Source organism: Porites lutea, chromosome 2 (assembly GCF_958299795.1).
Source record: "Porites lutea chromosome 2, jaPorLute2.1, whole genome shotgun sequence".
Lineage (NCBI taxonomy): Eukaryota > Metazoa > Cnidaria > Anthozoa > Scleractinia > Poritidae > Porites > Porites lutea.
Genome location: NC_133202.1, coordinates 4,486,855 through 4,505,479, shown reverse-complemented (window position 1 = coordinate 4,505,479; position 18,625 = coordinate 4,486,855). Strand labels below are relative to the sequence as shown.

The 18,625-nt window shown below is 39.1% G+C and overlaps 2 protein-coding genes across 2 annotated transcripts in view; one reads left to right on the top strand and one right to left on the bottom strand.

The window, feature by feature from the left end:
• LOC140927476 (E3 ubiquitin-protein ligase MARCHF6-like) overlaps positions 1-17,049 on the top strand; it is a 21,040-nt gene extending 3,991 nt beyond the window's left edge. The window contains exons 7-30 of the mRNA XM_073377136.1: positions 386-545; positions 1,294-1,447; positions 1,928-1,992; positions 2,507-2,539; positions 2,714-2,765; positions 2,926-2,984; positions 3,708-3,788; positions 4,385-4,413; positions 4,890-4,929; positions 5,529-5,603; positions 6,089-6,143; positions 6,363-6,511; positions 6,913-6,963; positions 7,851-7,951; positions 8,339-8,476; positions 8,741-8,792; positions 9,265-9,465; positions 10,803-10,872; positions 11,164-11,345; positions 11,831-11,965; positions 12,042-12,131; positions 12,596-12,728; positions 13,520-13,655; positions 14,568-17,049. Coding sequence (XP_073233237.1) covers positions 386-545; positions 1,294-1,447; positions 1,928-1,992; positions 2,507-2,539; positions 2,714-2,765; positions 2,926-2,984; positions 3,708-3,788; positions 4,385-4,413; positions 4,890-4,929; positions 5,529-5,603; positions 6,089-6,143; positions 6,363-6,511; positions 6,913-6,963; positions 7,851-7,951; positions 8,339-8,476; positions 8,741-8,792; positions 9,265-9,465; positions 10,803-10,872; positions 11,164-11,345; positions 11,831-11,965; positions 12,042-12,131; positions 12,596-12,728; positions 13,520-13,655; positions 14,568-14,655 — 2,329 coding nt within the window. The 3' untranslated portion in view covers positions 14,656-17,049. The remainder of the gene's footprint in view (positions 1-385; positions 546-1,293; positions 1,448-1,927; positions 1,993-2,506; positions 2,540-2,713; positions 2,766-2,925; positions 2,985-3,707; positions 3,789-4,384; positions 4,414-4,889; positions 4,930-5,528; positions 5,604-6,088; positions 6,144-6,362; positions 6,512-6,912; positions 6,964-7,850; positions 7,952-8,338; positions 8,477-8,740; positions 8,793-9,264; positions 9,466-10,802; positions 10,873-11,163; positions 11,346-11,830; positions 11,966-12,041; positions 12,132-12,595; positions 12,729-13,519; positions 13,656-14,567) is intronic.
• On the bottom strand, positions 17,050-18,625 carry LOC140927479 (uncharacterized). The gene has a single exon (XM_073377139.1). The coding sequence runs from the start codon at positions 18,334-18,336 to the stop codon at positions 17,653-17,655; it is 684 nt and encodes a 227-aa protein (XP_073233240.1). The 5' UTR covers positions 18,337-18,625; the 3' UTR covers positions 17,050-17,652.

Here is an 18,625-nt window from a genome sequence, read left to right as displayed (position 1 = left end):
AACTATGTAAATGTTGTATTGGTAATTATTAATCTCAGGTAATCTTTATTTTTCCTTTGTTTCAACTTCATTAGCATACATGTACATTACCATACCCAACACAAAAGGAAAACAAAAATTACCTGACATGAAAACTTAACTACAACATATACACTCGGACCTAGTCTCCAACAAACATACTGTCCTTTAATAGTATGAAGTTTAACTTGAAAATATAGTCAGGAAGTTGCTTTCTAAACTCCAGTCGCATGCAGTATATTAGATTTTCATGTACTTGAGATAGTGCAAATTGTTTCAAAATGCATCTTGGCCTCCACGTGTTGATTTGAGTTCAGAACGTTAGTGTTTACCTGAAACTTATGTATCCTTTACATTTCTTTGGCAGTGAAAATTTATTTGCCGACTGTATACGAGGCTGTTTTGTGGTGGCCTGTACATTATGTGCATTCATCAGCTTGGTGTGGTTGCGAGAACAGATTGTAATGAATGGAGGTCCTGATTGGCTTGAACCCAATGTTGTGGATCCTGTTCCTCAAGTTCAGGGAGTGAGTTGATATTTTCATCTTTTTGTATTTGCATATAGCATGGTGGAAAAAAAAAGTGTGAGAATATTTCTTGGAACAAGTCATAATCAAAACAGCTAGCTACATGATAAGGACAAAATTATGTTTTAATTTTGGGGAAAAATGTTCAAATTATTTTTAACCTTGCAGGTGTGTAAATTGTATAGTCAGGTAACAGTATTCTCAAATCCTTGATGATTCTTGAAGAGAAAACAGGCAATAAGTACTGTGAAGGATGCCAGTTACCATCAAATTTTTGCAAACTTTATGTTGAATTCATTTATTCAACAATAAGTTAGCCTGCATCACACCCGCAGTCGGTTAGTAACATCTGCAAAGCAGTGCCAAGATCCTTGGTCTTGACCCTCAATGGGCTCAATGAATTGAGAGAAGCTCGTTTATAATAATTCTCTTGGACCTGATTGGCCAATCAAACAATAGCTTTTTAACAGGTCAGCCAGGGTGTGTACTCAAATCCTGGTAAATAGCTGGCAGCCCAGAAAAAGGATTTTGGCACTGACTTGTAGACAGACTTAATGAGAGGTTTAGTTTCATTTTTGGCACATGCTAACAGTGTACATTTGAGAGGCTAGAAAGCAAATGCTTGATGCAACATTTCATTCAATTACATTCAAACATCTTGTCACAAACTCAAACCATTCTCAGTCATTTTAACCCACTTCTATGTGACTGGTTAATGGATAAAAACATTGTACCGTGTGTATTCCAGGTCAACAATGATGGTGGCCCGGGTGGTGGTGGTGAAGTTGCAGCTGAAGGGGATGTGGGGGAAGAAGATGCTAACAATGCAGGAGAGAATGTTGGTGAGGAAGGAAACAATGCTGCTAATCAAGATGCTGAGAATGGAGCTCAGAATGGAGATGGTTAGTATTAATAATTAATAATTATAATTATTAGTATAGGTAATAGCATGATTAGTAGTTATATTTGGCATAAATACCACAAGTGATATTTCAAAAATCATTATACGTAATTTCATGAGCTGTTAGGGGAGTGAAATTTGAGGCAATTTTGAAATATCACGAGTGGTATTTATGCCATTTATATTTATTTGCTAATGATTTTAGAGAATGTACATCCACATGGTGATTCTTCGTCTACACGGTCAAATTGGAATTTGGAAATGTTGGTTTTTGAGGAGGGAGAAAACCAGAGTACCCAGAGAAAAACCTCTCAACAACAAACTCGACCCACATATGGCGTCAATAATGGGTTTTGAACGAGGGCCATATTGGTGACAGGCAAGTAATCTCACCAGCTCTCACCACCTTGCCTCCCTCGCCCCATGCTCTTTTTCTCTAACTTGAGAATTTTGAAGTTTAAAAGTTTCATTTCTATTGCAGATGATGGAAATTGGATTCATCCTGTTGAATGGGAAAGAGCAGCAGAAGAGCTCACATGGGAAAGGGTGAGGATTTTTTATGTTAAACCAGTAACCCGATCAAGCTCCCATATGCAGTTGCTCAAACATAACTTGACTGTATATAATGGGAAACCAAGTGTCTAATCCACTGGATAGAGATTTATCCATTGGACAGTGCTATCTACCTTTTGAACAACAGGGTGCAGGTTAACTACTAAGCCTGTCAACTAGAAATTATTAGTAAACCGATTTACACAGGGAAGAGAGCTTTCAAGTCATACCAGAATGAGTAAGATTCAGTCCAACAGTCAGAGAAAAATGCTTTTAAACCATACAAAGTTGACTAGAAAATTCATTGAAAACCTTGCTCAACCATTATACTTCTTAGGATAGTTTCACTAACCATTGCGGTTTTCACTGAAACCATTCCTACTGAAATGAAGCCTAGTGAATGCCCAGCAAAGAGTTGAAAATACATGGGGGTGAAGAAAAGCTTAAGACACTGGGACAAGAGGAAGCAAAACAGTCTAAATAAAGTAATGCATACTTTTTTCCTCAGATGCTTGGCTTGGATGGGTCTCTAGTATTTTTGGTAAGTTAGTATGCATGCTTACACCTCATTAACCAAGTAACATTGAATTATACCAAGGATTAAGTCTTGTATTTACTGACATGTTAAGTTAGTTTGAATCAGTTATACACTGTAAAATGATTTTTATTGAACCTTATAAAGGATGTATGAGTATGAAGTAATTGTCTTTTGCAGGAGCATGTGTTCTGGGTGGTATCTCTGAACACTTCATTCATTCTGGTGTTTGGTAAGTGTTTCTTCCAGTTCTTGTTGTGACTTTGGGGTTAAGGGTTGACATATTCAGATCCCTGGAAATTTTTTTCAGTTTCCTGATAATTTGCTATTTAAATTTGTACATGTTCTTTACTATGTGGATCTTAATAGCACATCATTAATTTACTCTGCAGCCTTCTGTCCCTTCCACATTGGTCAGTTCACAGTTATTCTTCTCTCTCTTGAAGAGGCGGTAAGCGCTTGATTAATTTTTTTCTTGTTCCTTGTGTCACTTTATGCCTCTTATATTATATTTGAATCATTCAAACACATCTTACTGTACATCTTGGGGGTGCATTTGAATGGCTGTGTTGTATGGCATCTTAGAGTCAGCTAAAATATTTTGTTTGCCATGCAAGGATTGGTAGCTAAATAATTGATAAAAATAATACTGTATGAATTTATTATTTATCTTATACACACTGTATACAGTCCCAGGGGGGACTCCGCATATGAAAGGGGTGGGGATGCTCGTCGAAATTTTGAATTAAACCCCTAAAGGAGACCGATCTGGGCGGGGCCAAGATTTTTTTGACCCCTAAAAGAGACCATGTTAACACACAGACAATATAGATATTTTTATATTTTTTCACGTGCAACCCTAAACGAGTCCTTCATGGCTAAATATAATGGCGTTTTGCCCAGAACACCCTAAGTGAGACCAAAATCTGAAATTTATACCCCTCAGGGAGACAACGAGCATCCCCACCCCTTTCATATGGGGAGCCCCCCCCCCCCCCCCCCCCCCAACACCGGGTATACAGTCTAGAGTGGATCAAGAAATTAATGTAAACCGAGTGTATGATTTCCCTGTAAATGCAAAATGCTGTATAAAAATGCTCATAGTTTCATTTTGTTTATGGTCAGCTAAGAACTTGCTTTATTATGTTGTTAATTGATTTGTTATTTCCGACAGTTTCAGTCCTCTAAATTTGAAGGGCTTCTCACTGCTGTCTTGGGATACGTCATTCTTGCTTTTGTCCTTGTACTGTGTCATGTATCCTTCAGATCTGAATACTTGAATAACAAATGAATAATAATGCAGAAAATAATATCTGCCCTGTAAATTTCATTATATACCAGGTCATATGCATTGATCAGCAGAGTGCTCAATAGAAGAACTAGAGTGTTATACAAGTGTACAAATTATTGACGTGATCTGATCAATGGAAGATTGGACTTGGCATTTTGTCTTGATAAATATTATTATATGTATTACTAAGCAAGGTGCGGTAGTGTTATGAATATTTTTAATCATTTTAAAAATTGCTCTTTGAAAATGGTTATTATTACACTAATCATGTCTTTTAAATATTTACTTGTAACTGTGTGGAACATAGAGGAATGCACTCCTTACACAGATTGGAGTGAGATTGTATGGGACAACCGTCGTTGATCCAACAGATCTTAGGACAGGTATCTGGCATCCCACAGATTTTTTTGGCTGTGCCAAATGACATCACCACCATCTTGCAAAAAGGGAGAGATTGTGGGATTGAGATCGGTCAAATGCATTCTGTACTCTTTACATATTGTCAGTTATATTGGTATACTTGTCAGACATTTTTATTTCCCTTGACTGCTTCTTTACAGAGTGTAGCATCTCTTTGTGGATTAAGGAAGTATGAATCATTTTGTTTACTTTCTTTTCATTCATTGTGTTTCAAACTATAAATCTTGCTCCTTTCACCTTGTTGTTGGTACTTAATTTCGAAATTTTGGCCCGGCAGAATTTCGCGGGGATTGATTTTTGCAATTTAAATAAGAAAAATATGAAAAAAGGGCGTTAAATTTCACGATTTACGCGTAAATTTCTAGATTACTTGGAACAAACAAAACAGAAATTTATTACCAATAAGGTAACTTGGTTTTGACTTCTTACAGAGTCTAGACAGTGAGCTTTTTGTTTATTACATTATTTTTGAATGGTATGGTATTGGATTTGGCTTTCTTAATGATGAGACTGAAAGAGTTTTGGTATGGAGGAACCTTGACCCTTACATGAGTGTGTTTCCATCTAGTTCTCATAATGACAGTGTAATTTATACAATTCATTTACTGTGCACCTTTTCAAGGTTGATTTTTTCTTTCTCATCAGACCTAAAAGAATACTGGGATTATGTTATGTAGTGGTAAAAGTAAGTAATTTACTGTAATTATTGAGACACTACATTTTTGTGGTTTGTTTATTATGTTCTGTAAACCTATTATATCTTTAAACTTTCATAGAGTTCTAAAGTGATGACATCATAAAATCAAATTTCTGAAATTATGGCATTTGTCAGGATTTTATGAAAGAACAATGTCCAAGAGGCCCACTTGCCAAAAATTAGCATTTTGGAGCAAATTTTTTCTGAGATCTTAGCCCAGTTATGCTCTGATAACTCTAAAACCCTTCTAAATTTTTTGGGGGTCCCCAAAATGCTAATTATTGGCAAGTAGGCCTCTTGGATGTTGTTCTTTCAGAATATCCTGACAAATCCCATAATTTCAGAAATTTAATATATTTTTATGACGTCACACTTTAGAACTCTATTATCGTTCAACAGAGATGACAGTTTATGTGTCCACTGTCCAGTTTAACCTGAGTTACAACTAGCATGTCCAAAGTAAACTTTTGAAAAGAGGAATTTCTTTGTGAATGTTGGAAATGCCATGTGCATTCTATCACACGTCTGGATGGAATCCTTAAGAATTTCCAGCACAAATATAATGAAGTATTGAACTTTCTTTGTAGGTTTCATTGTTGATGTTGGTGGAAATTGGTTTGTTCCCATTGGTGTGTGGGTGGTGGCTAGATGTATGTTCCTTGGTAAGTTACAAGTTGCCCTCATTTGAATAAATCAAATAATCATCGTCATGATCACTCATATGCGTTTTATTTTATTCCTTGAACCACCTGAAGTACGTACCATCAAAAATTTTTATTACAGTACATGTACCTCTCCATTCCTGCAGACATGCAACGATATTGGTCCTTGTTAATGAAATGATAATGTGTTTTGGTATATCATCCATGGAAAGTGCTGTGGATGCACCCTAGAGTTTAGTTTTTGTGACGCTACTTTGTTGGTAGTGATAACCAACAAACTGTATAATCATAAAATTGGATACACTGAAACCCCGATATATCAAAGTACCAAGCAAATGAAAAAAAAGGTTGAATGAATGCTAAGGCTTTGACTTGTAATTTCTTGAAAGCTGAAGATATCAGTCACATTTTCTAGTTGTACATGCTTTTTGCACTGTGTTGACTGCAAGGGTTAAGCAAATGTCTTTGTTGTTGTTGTTTTCCAGTCCCTATTTGGAGCTACATTAAAGGACAGACTTGCAAGTGTTGACTCAGCACCAGGTAAAATAAGAAAACCATTTTCATCTGTTTAGGCTTGTAATAAATGCATTTCTCTTTGGAGTTTAAGTTTCGGTATGACTCTGACTCTTTTAATGTACAAACTGTTTCTGCCACAACTCTGCCCATAATGAAGGCAGAAATTTCTTAGGATATTATTCGAATAGTGCCTCAAACTAGCTGAAATTGATTGTACTGTTTTGTTTTATTTCCTAATTTCAGGTACAGCCATGTTTCTTCACTGGCTTGTTGGTATGGTCTACGTGTTCTACTTTGCATCATTTGTACTGCTTCTAAGAGAGGTATTCAGACCTGGTGTCCTGTGGTTCTTGAAAAATCTCAATGACCCTGACTTTCACCCAGTCCAGGAGGTGAGCCATTTCTCTGATCTGTAATCAAATACAACACAACTTTATCGTGTCCTTATTCTGCAAATAAAAAGAAATTGTTGTATTCCTACTGTCAAATATGAAAGAAACCTGATAAAGTTCTAGTTTGCCATGTAATGCTTAAGATTTCCTTTCAAGGTAATTGACTGAGCATCTCAGCAATAGGGTTTAACAATAAGACAAGACAAAGATGAATGATATATCATAGATAATTATCATTAGTTAATGATCCTCAAATTTTGTGTGAAAGCTACAAAAGATTCACATTAGCCAATAAAAGTGTCCTTGTGAGCTTGTATGCAATGAATTAAGCATGGCAGGATTAAAATCCGCATTCCTGCTCTTCATGATTATCATTATAAGAATTTTTGTTGTATTTGTAGATGATACGTCTTCCAGTTTACAGACATTTAAGGAGATTCTTGCTTTCTTTGGTAAGTGATTTGGTTCAATTTTACTTGAGGCTTTCCAAGGGATTTTTTTAAAGATGATTTTCCTCAGTTTTTTTCTGGGCTACCCTGGGTGCCAGAGACTTTTCTAGCACAGTTTCCGGTTTCTGTCAAGTCATTATAGTGACCCTACGGCCAAAGATGTGTCGGCCTTCGGCCAACACTGAAAATTCCCGCCGCGCGCGAGAAAAACCTCTGGTACCCAGGGTATTTCTGGGCCAGCAACAATCACAATTATCTCCTGCACTTGCCATCTTTCACATTGAAAGGAGATGAAGATTGGGTCGAGTAGAAAGTATAATCTATTAACAGATTGGGCCTTATGCAAAAAGACAAATAATAGGGAAGGGGAAGGAGGGGGAAATATGTTGTTGTCTGTGTTTTCTGCCCCACCTTCTGTGAATCACAGCAGAACCTCCATAGACTGCGAGTCATCATCCTCCTTTCTAAGAGCTACTCACCACAAACAAGAAAAGTAAAATTATGCAAAAAACCTTGTTCCTCGCAGCTTCGCCACTCGTGCCTTACAAATGTGTGATCTTGATCTACTGTGACGCAAAAGAAAAATAAGAGACTGTTCTCAGGCTAAGGAGCATCACAAAGCTCTCTGAACAGGTTGTTTAATTAAATGATAAAACAGTAAGTAGGTGAATGACCTGAGAAAATAATGTCTTTATTCCTAGAAATAATAGCAGGCTAATGAAAAGAGAGGCCTCTGAGAGCTTTGTGGCTCCAGGACTTACATGTGAATCACGTCTTATTTTTGGTAGTGAATTCTTTTTTTTCACTCTCCCCCCTCCCTACACTATAGGGTAAGTTTGTTGTCTTCTGCTTAATCTGGTTCCTTAGTTGTATTTCTGTTTATTTGTCAGGTTGTATTTGGCACTACTGTTCTACTGATGATGCACCTTCCTGTCAGACTCATCAAGTGGCTGTTACCAACCTTTCTTCCTTACAACATTCAGTTGTCTAGGTCAGTTAGTACACTTTATGCCCCAAGATCCACATACAAATTCTCCTGTCTGATCTCCATACATTTCCTTAAATAATTAGTTGGGAGAATTTGATAAAAGATCAAAGCATTGTGCCTTTGGTGATCATAACCTTTTGTATTTCAAGTATGCATTGGTACTGTTAGGAAAACATTGATGTCAATCACTCTTGCACAGTCCCTGTTTCGTTTACCTTTAAGTTGACAGCATCTTCTTTGGCGCCCCTCCCCTCCCCTCCCCTCCTTTGACTCAGCGGAAGCTTGTGCTCTTACATGTACATTCAGTGGTACAAAGGTTTGTTTGGTTGGTTTGTTTGTTTTTCTTTTTGGCAGTACACTGGCAGTAACCAGCCTTCTGTTTTCTTGTAGTGAGGTCCCAGTCAGCGAGCTCTCACTTGAGTTGCTCCTTCTTCAAGTGGTTTTGCCGGCGTTGTTGGAGCAGGGCCACACTCGACAGTGGCTGAAAAATGTTATGCATGGCTGGGCAGTAACAGCTGCGTATCTGCTGTAAGTTTCAAACTATCTGCTTTATTTGAGCAGTATTGTCTCCTTTATTAAAACTAGTTTGTTCTGGGCATTCACATAATGAATGCCCGGAACAGGCAATATTATTACAAGCGTTTCCGTTTTGTCCGCGTGAGCATTAAGACTTGGAAAACTGATGGTTGACAAGACTGCTGCCCGATTAATATCCAAAAAAAGAGAGGCTTCATGTACCTTTTCACATACACATACGTATTTCTTTATTTATTGTTTGTTTGTTGTTTGCAGAAACCTGCGATCATATCTTCTGGGAGATGTGCCTTTGGATGGTGCAGAAAATGTAAGTTGATCATTTGATTCCTTTAGTTGCCTCCAAAGCCACTGAAATAATACCAGCTATTGAGCCTCCTCTACACAATTTTCAGAACCAATCATGTATTGTCTTGTTCTCTTGTAAAGACTGAAGTGAAAATAGTTTCTAGAACTCTCTCTCTCTCAAGAAAAGAGAGCAAACTCGGGGAGCGCATTGTTTCCAAGGTAGCCTTTCTTAGTGTTGTCACGCAACGCTCCTACCCACGGGCCTTTTGTGGGGAGGAGCGTTGCGTTACGACAGCGTGACAGAACAGCTGCGTAAGAGAGTAGGGAGCTCAAGGAAAATGCGCTTCTCGGGAGGAAGTTGAACGCGTGTGGTGTTGCGTCTCCTCGTGGGAGCCAATTTCCCGTACACTCGCGTGTTTAGCTCGCTGTACTCTCTGAGAAAACCAAATAGTCTGTTTTGATTTTAAAATGTCTCACGAACTTGTTGCTTTTAGGTGTATGGTCTGCATTTGAGCAATCGTACCAACCAACGGAACCAACAGAATGTCAACAATGTCCAGCAAGGTGATGCTGCTGGACAGAATGCAGTACAGGCTCAACCTATACTGCATGGTAATCCTGCGGCCGGTGAAGCGGGAGGAGCAGCTACTCTTGGTTTTCAACCATACATCAGACCACCGATGTTCACTGTTAAGGTATTTTATTATAAAACTTCGTCACCCTGTTGATGACAGCAGGGAGCTTAAGCAACGACGACGGCGACGGCGACAAGAACGACAAAAAAGTTACAGGTTTATATTAGCAAAACAACAACTTTGCACGTGCATCACGCTTTTTTGTACATTGCTTTGCCGTCGTTGCACGACTACAACGTGAAAGTGCCTCATTTCACGTTTTGTAAAAGACAAGAACTTTCTCTTTCTTTTCCTGAACTTTGATACAGTCCTTAGAACTCAACTCCAAAAAAATATTTCCAGCATTTGACGAATTAAACAAGATGGAATAAGCGCAATAAAGTTTGAGGCAGCGCGAATTCACTTTTTAAGTGACGTTTTCGTAGCCCTGGCCGTCGTTGTTGCTTAAGCTCCCTAGCATCTTTAAAATGTGATTGTGTGGCCGTGTGCTTCTAAAAGGAATATTTTGTTATGGCATACGGGGGATAATAGGGTTATAGTTTAGTTGCTCACAAGTTGACTTTTTTGAGCGAGGAAAGTCTCGATGGTAAAAAATTAAGTGATTTTGTTATTAACTATGTTATCGATTGCTGTGCTTAGCATTGTTTAGCCAAAAAATCTCATGAAACATCGTCTGTTCCAGTCTGAAGTGTAAAGGAGTTAAACTGCGACTTATTCACTCGCGCTTAACGTTGGCTCGAAACGTGAATAAGTTATTGGATTGTCTGTCTCTCTTGTGACTGAAGGAGTTAGTTTATAAAGAAACTGGGGGGCTTCGTCAAAAGCTTACCGTGATTAAACGTGAACGGGATGTGGACGCAACTGAACTCCTATAAGTCTTTCATACTAACAATCAACCTCTCTAACCTAAAAGTTTGTAAAAATTCCTCGCCATATTACCCCCAACCCTAAAGCCCATCTTCGCACTGGGGCCAGTCTCCCTCACAACCGCGCGGGCCGGAGTCACGTAATGCTCCCCGCCCCCAAGGCGTTGGGGCGGGGCGTGACTCCTGTCCGAGCGGCTGCGACGGAGACGAGGGCCTCCCGTGCCCAGTTTACAGGATCCACAGTTTTTCACGGACACGGCAAACGTCAGATTCAAGCTGAGAAATTCTTAAAATAGAAAATGAGTAGATAAAAACAGTCCAAAGTAATTCTTATGGATAAAACTCGCGTGAAACTATTAATAGATGTAATGAACAGTAAACGACAGGTAAAGGGAAAATGTGGTCACGTGGTACAAATTCACGTTTGCCGTAAAAGTGACTCTAGTTTTGTTTTGTTCATAGTGGTTTGACGGGCTACCTAACCCGAAACAATGATGAGCGGGTATTGAATTAGGACTTATTTTCTTTTAGATTCTGCTGCTTGTTGTGTTCATGTGTCTATCACTCTCTTTTGCAAGTTTTGTGACTTTGACTGGACCTGGTAAGTTTACAACTCGTTCATTATTTTTTTAGGTTTCAAAAGAACAAAGGGGCGTCGCCTCGTAAATCCTCATGTAAAACACAGGTTCAAACACAGTTTGAACTACAGTTTGAAACTTAGATTTTTGGCAGTCTTACGTAGGCGTGTAATGTTAAAGTCTGAGCCACCTTGAACAGTATCAACCAATGTGAAACATAGACCAGTGAACCTGTAAATAGCCTCTTAAGATCAAACTTAATCACAGCATTCAATGTTAACATGTGCTGCTTCTTGTTATTTTTTTTATTTCAGTTTTTATTGGTCGCAGTGTAATGCTGCTATGGATGGGCGACGCGTCTGTTCATGAGCTGTACACTGCTGCCTGTGGTCTCTACTTTATATGGCTTGTTTGTCGAATTGGAAGTGTGCTTCTTTCCTGGGTACCTCTAGGCTGGAAGGGTGTGGCAGGCAAAGTCTTTGAGTGGGTTCTTTTGGTAAGTACTCTGAGAAAAGTTCAGTACCAAACTTTCAATAAAGGTTATTACTTTCGAATTCTAGATCAGAAACAAAAGATGGGTGTTTAAAATTTTTCCCCGATTTTCTCCCATTACGTTTTCCAGCGTTTGTCACCGGGCACACTTTTCTTGGCGTCTGGCACCCTTAACACTTTTTCTGCACTCTGCATCAGTTACACATTTCTCGCGATGGGTACCACTTCAGTTGCACCATTTTTCTGTTTTCCCGCTCATGGTGACAATAACACTTTTTCTCGCGCTTGACAGTTACGCTTTTTCCCGCGCTAATTGACAATTTTACTTTTTCCGCGCTGGGTTACAGTTACACTTTTTCTCGCGCTGATTGACTTTTCCCCGTACTGGGTAACTGTTGTACGATTGGTATGTATCCGTGAGTCACTGAAGTAATTTAAAATTGCGATAATTATCAAGTTTAAAAATGGTTTGTTTTTGCATTTTCGCAGGGACTGAAGTGCGTAATCGTAGCCCTTGCACTTATCGGACTAGTACCTTTACTTCTCGGATTACTGTTTGAGCTCGTTGTGGTAGCACCTCTCCGAGTCCCTCTTGATCAAACCCCTTTGTTCTTCCCGTGGCAGGTGAGGATCCGGTCATGTGTTTTTAGGCCCCCAGTTTCCGCTTTGTCGAATCAATTATCTCTTTTTGTTTTCACAGGACTGGGCTCTGGGCGTGCTCCATATGAAGATCATATGTGCGGTGACCATGATGGGACCGAACTGGTGGCTCAAGAGAAATCTGGAACAGGTACCACATGTCTGGGCCGCTTTACAGTGTACCTTTGTTTTAACGGTTTTAATGTCATTGTTTTGTCTGTTGCGTGTCTAGTCTGTGCGCCATTGTTGATCAGGCCTTTGTGAGCTTATACTGGATGATTTCTCGCCCAGATGAATGCCCGTCTATCTAACTCAAGACCGTTGTGAACGCGCAGGACAGGCCTAAAATATGAGTCATATCCTCGCTTTTTTCTCGCCACAGCCAGAACACAAATGTGGACGTTTTATAGTCTACTCAAAGTGATTCCTGGGAATCCCAATAAGCTCTTTTCCGTCAAAAGCTGACATATTTTATGATCTTCTCATTAACTTATAACTTCGCAATAGTTGTACTCTGCATAGCAGATAAGAAAGCAGTGGACACATAAGTAGGGTGATTTCGCAAAAGGTTTTTCTTTTTTGTTGTGTCACTTTGTATTGTTTGATTTGTCTTAGGCTTATCAAGACGGCGTTAGAAATATCAACGTCATGTTCATCTTTCGTCACGTGACCTTACCTGTTGTAACTTGTCTGTTATTGGCTGTTACGGTCCCTTACGTCATCGCCGCAGGAGTGGTTCCTCTCATTGGTAAGTACGAATGAAACTTCGTTTTCATGTCCGGGGCCAGGTTGCTCAAAAACAGGATTCAGGGCTCGAAGTTAACTTCTTAGTGCACTTGCAAAGTTTTGCTGGTACGATTTTTTTCCACTAGCAAACTGGTGGGACTACTGGCAAATTCTTTCCCTTAGTTTGGGAGACATGGATGATTCTACCTCGCAAACGTTTGCTAGTGGACATTTTTTTCACTCGCAGATTACCGAAATCACTCGCATTTTGCGAGTTTGCCAGCGTTAATTTCGAGCCCTACGGATTAAAATGGGCCATTTGCACGATGGTGTCACTTTACTACTAAGACCAAAATCCTTTTCGTTTTTCCTGTCATATTTAAATTTGGTAATCCAAGCGAGGTTAAATAACAAAAGCCCTATTTTGCACAAGAAAGAAAAACTTTGAAGGATTCTGGTCGTAGTAGTAAAATGACATCATCGTGCAAATGGCCTTTAAAAGTCAATTCAGTTTAATTCTTTTTGTCTACAATTTGATGATGGACGGTCTAAAAACAACAGAGGAAATTATCTGAGAAAATGCTTTTCAACAATAGAAAAATAAACCCAGATTTAAAATTTTACCTTGGTAAGCGCTGATCGGCCTTCGAAAAACTGGGCCCAGTATTTTTGAAAACTCAACTTGATAGTGACGCTTAGTGGTGGCTACAAAACATTTCTTTGATTTCTGATTGGTTCATTTGATTATCCCGGTCTGTGTGATTGGCCAAAGTATCTCTACCTCTCTATTGAACTGTTGCTATTGTATTTCAGTGCGATCACCAGAGACTTCGCTGTTCTGTCTTCGTCGCATTTACCCCTTCCTGTTGGCCATGGTTATCCTTATTGCAGGGTTTATCTTCCAAGGACGGCAATTTCGACTTCTGTACGAACGCATCAAAAACGAAAGGTAAGTCTTAAAGGCTAAAATAAAGGCTAGTGCGTGAAAGACTATTCGTAAAACTCAGTACAATAGTTATGAGGATTATTTCCAAGTCTTTCGAGGTTTCAGCAAGAGGTAAGTCTTTATCACGTTTGTGAAATTTCAGTTTTACCGGAGTGTTTCTCTGCAGGTTGTTTCATTTTGTTTTTTGTGAAAAATAGATTTAAGTCCCCCAAAAGGCGCTTCTTTCCTGCTTACTTTATTTATACTCGCTCCTACGCCATGTGAGAAACTTTGGTGAAAATACACGTAAAGCAAAAACCATGCTATGCAATGGAGTTCTGGGAACAAACAAAAACTAAAGTTCTTCAATATTCCATTTGTTGTTATGTTTAGACGTATTCCTTCCTTGGATTATATCCTTTAGGGAATGACTTGGGAATATTTTGTTGCAATAAGTTCTTTTAATATAGATTATTTCCGAGTTCCAAATAAAACTCGCTTTCAAAGTGAAGTCAATGGCAAAACCCTTCATGTTAAAAAGAGAATTAACAGTTAAACAATAAAGAGGAAGTTCGTACCGTAGCTAATGACACTTCGAGCAAGTCAGAAATGGCTTTAATGATGAATAATAATCCAGTTTGGAGTATACTTTAATCAAATCGTTAAAAAATACTCTGCAAAAGGTATGATTATCAGCAGAGTCCTTTATGTCATTCGGTTTATGACGTCTTCTTTACCCGTGATCCGCCATTTTGAATACCTGTCTTGAATGCCTTAACCTGAGATCAGGCCCAATTTTAGCGTTCTCATACATTCTCTCTAACGGCTCGCCGGAATGTAATTTTCAAAGCGCAACGAAAATAGAGTCTGATCTCAGGTTATGAATGCCTTAAAGCACTTTTAGTTAAAGAAATATCTGTTTGGGTTAAATTTCAGATATCTAGTCGGCCAGAAACTAATGAATTATGAGCATGGTAAACGAATAGCCAAGCCTGCTCCTAGAAGTCCAGTCGAAGCCGAATGAATATTTGAGGACCTCTGAAATGTTACATGGATCGTGACTCGCCTCAGACTACAGTGGTCGTCGCATAGTTTTTCTATCCAGTAATTAGCGGGTATTTACTGGTTAGAAATATTGCTTGTCACACAAGCCACCCTGAACCAACATTAACGGGTTCAAATGAAGTAGACGTCGCTAGTAAGGAGCCAACGTCTTGTAGTCGAGACGTCATGTGGAAAAGGTTAGCGTTAAGGAACGTTGCGTTACATGCGCTCTCAAATTTATTGATAAATCTTGGAAGAGAAAACCACGGAATTTCTGGACAAGTCATAGATATGCTTTCCTAGTAACTGCAATAGATTTAAATTTCTCCAAGAATTATCAGTAGCTTAAGAAGATGCAGTCAGCCCTCTCTTTAACGGGTATCTTAGCGGACCTGCACCTGCACCTGTGCTTCTTATTCCCCACTTCAGAAACTATAAAGACGAATTGCGTATGAGCTTTCGGTGCAGCGATCTCTGGGATCGCTTGAGTGGACAAACGTTACTTATGATTGGGTGAAGGTTGCCTTGAATATGATCGACCAATCATAACAGACGCTTGTCCACCCCAACCATCCCAGAAATCACCGCAGCCAAACTTTCAACTCATTCTCTCTAGAGATTTTGAAGTGAGCCGAATAGAGGTGTACGCAGATTTCGCAAAGACAGCGTAACAATGACGACAGGACGCAGAGAACGACTTGACCAATGATAGAGCGGCAAATTGAGAACCGGAAGTCACGTTCAGCCCTTTACCCTCGCTTTCGCGTTAGCGTCCACGGTTGACGTTGCATTGTCTGTGCTAAATCTGCCTATTTTGAATCATTAGAGGCAGGTTCTAGGGACGAGTTCATCTCCTAGAGGTGGCCGTTAAGAGAGAGTTGAATGTGTATGCAACACTTACGAAGGAATTTCGTCTGGTACCCGGTAGTGGCCTGCAAACAACAGGCTCTATTTTCTTTTCGCTCGGCCACTTAAGGTGACGTAAGAAAGCGGCAAAAATTTGGCCGACAGAGAACTCGCGATTTTTCAGTGTGTGCATATCCTGATGTAATAAATTCTTCTGTTTGATGTGGTAGCTAAACGACTGCAAAAACATCTGGAACTACTTTACATGAAATTGTAGCCTGCGTAGCAAGCGTTTATGTTTGGTTTCAGAGCGAAGAAGGATCGAGGAACGGGATTTTTGTTCCTCGTTCTTTGCTCCGAAACCGCACGGAAACGCTTGCCACGCAGGCTAATGAAATTGTAGAAAAAATTACAGAAAATATCGAATAAACTAGATTCACCTCGAGATTAGAGTAAACTTTAGGGGGATACGAGCGATCATAGTGCAGCACCTTATACCACGGACAAGTCTCTTTTTGTGGGTTTTTACTCTTTAATGCGTGAAACGCAAATTTTGTAGCAATTGTCTTATTTATTTGAATGTTCGTTTTCTTTAAGGGGTGTAATTAATGACTTGAAAAATCTCATAGAAATTAAATTCATAACACAGCAAAACAGTTATGTGGACGTTTCCTGTAACCAACAACAACAACAACAACATCTTTATTTCTTACATTAAATATACAAATATCACACCACCTGCAAATAGCAAGGCTAATCAAGGGAGGTGGTGTGTAGACGGCTTAAGATTTATTACGAATAGTTGAAGTGAAAAAGTACAAATTTTCACAGAGCTACAAAAGTTGCGTCGGCACTGTACGCACACATGCGCACACATCATGTTAAACGTTACAGTGGAAAAGGCTATCAATGAATGTGAAATTTGTCCTAAGGCTTATCATTGATGTAATGTCTTTGTTGCTTACGTTGTTTGAATGTAGTGCTCATTTATTATTGTTTTCCCGTGCTTGGTACTGGACGTTTATCGTGCGTGTTCTTATGGTCTGAAAGAGAGAGACCTGGAAACGAGGTCGGCGCGCCCGTGACTGACCTCTCGACGTCGTTTCCTGTAGCTTAATCTCGTACCCAGATCTCCCACGGCCAGTGTAAAATAGAGTGAGATCTGGGTACGAGATTACTGTAGCTATGCAATATTATTAGAATAAAATAAAGTGTATACATAAGAAAAAAGATTCAACTCTCACAGGATTAGTTTGGGACACCAACATGGCCTCCGTTATGTTAGTTTGGGACACCCGTGGTGGACGTGAGGTAACAGTGACACCATGTAGTTTTATTATTGGGTGACCTGTGGTGTTCTTTATCTAGTTTTCAAAATCTAACAAAACAATTTAGATTGTTTGGTTTTATGTGAAGAATGTACAGTGAAATTGTAAATACAAGTTATTTACTTGAATTCGAATTTCTACTGCTGTAACAAATCTTGTAGGATAAAATATTATTAAATCATTCTTATCTCGCCACAAAATGAAGTTGTGATTCAGTTTAATTAACCGTATGTTTTTGAAATTCTTAGAAAGATTATGTTAATGTGTAAAATGTGTGATGCATCGCAAATATTGTTTGTCCGGTGTTTTATATCAACAATTGGCTTATTTTCTTACATTTACCGAATTTATAAGATTTCGAAAGTGACCGCAGATCCTCATATAAGTACCCATAATCTTAAAGGCTTCAATACTTTATAGAAATATTGAACGCTTTAAATTATTTACACATTTAGTATTTTAAGGTTGCGCTATTTATAAAAGTCTACTAGGCTAAAAGTAGAACTCCCCGTACAAAAACCGAATTTTTCATTTACATCAATATTATTTTAAGTTTCCCATGTCATCAAATCGTCAATGAGCGAAATTTAATTTTCGTCATAAATATGTCCTTGACTCCAAATATCGGTTGTAAAAATTTGTTTTTGTCCTTGCCAAGCTTGATATGCGTCAACCGATTATTATCCTGGCGAAGTAACCGCTTTAAACGGCTCATCGTACATTTGCGTCAAAAATCTTGGTGCGGAGCGAAGAATTTACTCTAGGTAGAGAGGAATTAGTAATCTAAAATCCATTTCCTTCTGTTACTGTGATTTCACTAACTGTGTATCGAGAGAAGTTTTATCAACAAGTTCCTGGATATTTTTATCTTTGAAGTCTGTTTTCACCTGATCTTTTAAAGAAACTTCGATATCGGTGTCTATTTCGGGAATCTCCATATCTTCATGAAGCGACAAAGGCGACATCGGAGCATCAGAACGGGGCGATCTCAACCCCCAGTTTTCAAAATACAAACGGGCAGTTTCTATATATCCAGCGCTTTCCATAGCTGTTGCCAGCAAAACTAACATGTCTTCGTTCTGTGCGAGGTCAATTGGCAGGCGGCCCTTGCAATCGACGCAAGTCAGATCCGCGCAGGATTCTATAAGAAGACTAACAATATTACAATGGCCAGCAATGATCCCAAAATGAAGAGCTGTCCATCCTTTGTCATCTTTTCCTTCTATGTCTGCGCCGTGATCCAGAAGTATCATAACAAGTCTTATGTTTCCCTCGAGACAGCTTTGCTGCAGCGGTGTCAAGCCAAATTTGTTTTTTTCGTTGACTGAAATTTGGTTTCCGCCGTATTTTAATAAGAATTTCACCTTCGCCACGTCGCCTTCGACTACTGCCTGATTAAAGATTACGTTGGACGAAGACGGCCAGCGTGAAAGCTGCTCTTTGCGATCGTTCAGTCCGGCTTCCATAACGCTAAAAACAAACTTCATTGGCAAAAATGTTTTGCCGCGCCGGTGCTAACAGTGGTAAACCTTGAGACCATTGTGAATAAAAATATAACCCGGTCGAAAGCTATTGGATTATTCACGTTTCATGACAGATATGAGTGAGGTTGTATTGCTTTCTTGTGATTGCCGGTTATCACCGAGAGTTAATTCTCGGCCAAATCTTTTTAAGTCAGCATATATTACGAAGTCGCGATCACCGAACAAATAAAAGTAATTGTTGAATAGAGGAAAGTTTTTAAATGTTTTATCTGCTCTCTTCACCTGGCCGGAG

What these genes read in the sequence shown, in the direction of transcription:
- LOC140927479 (XM_073377139.1), bottom strand. Translation starts at nt 18,336, where the DNA reads ATGAAGTTTGTTTTTAGCGTTATGGAAGCCGGACTGAACGATCGCAAA.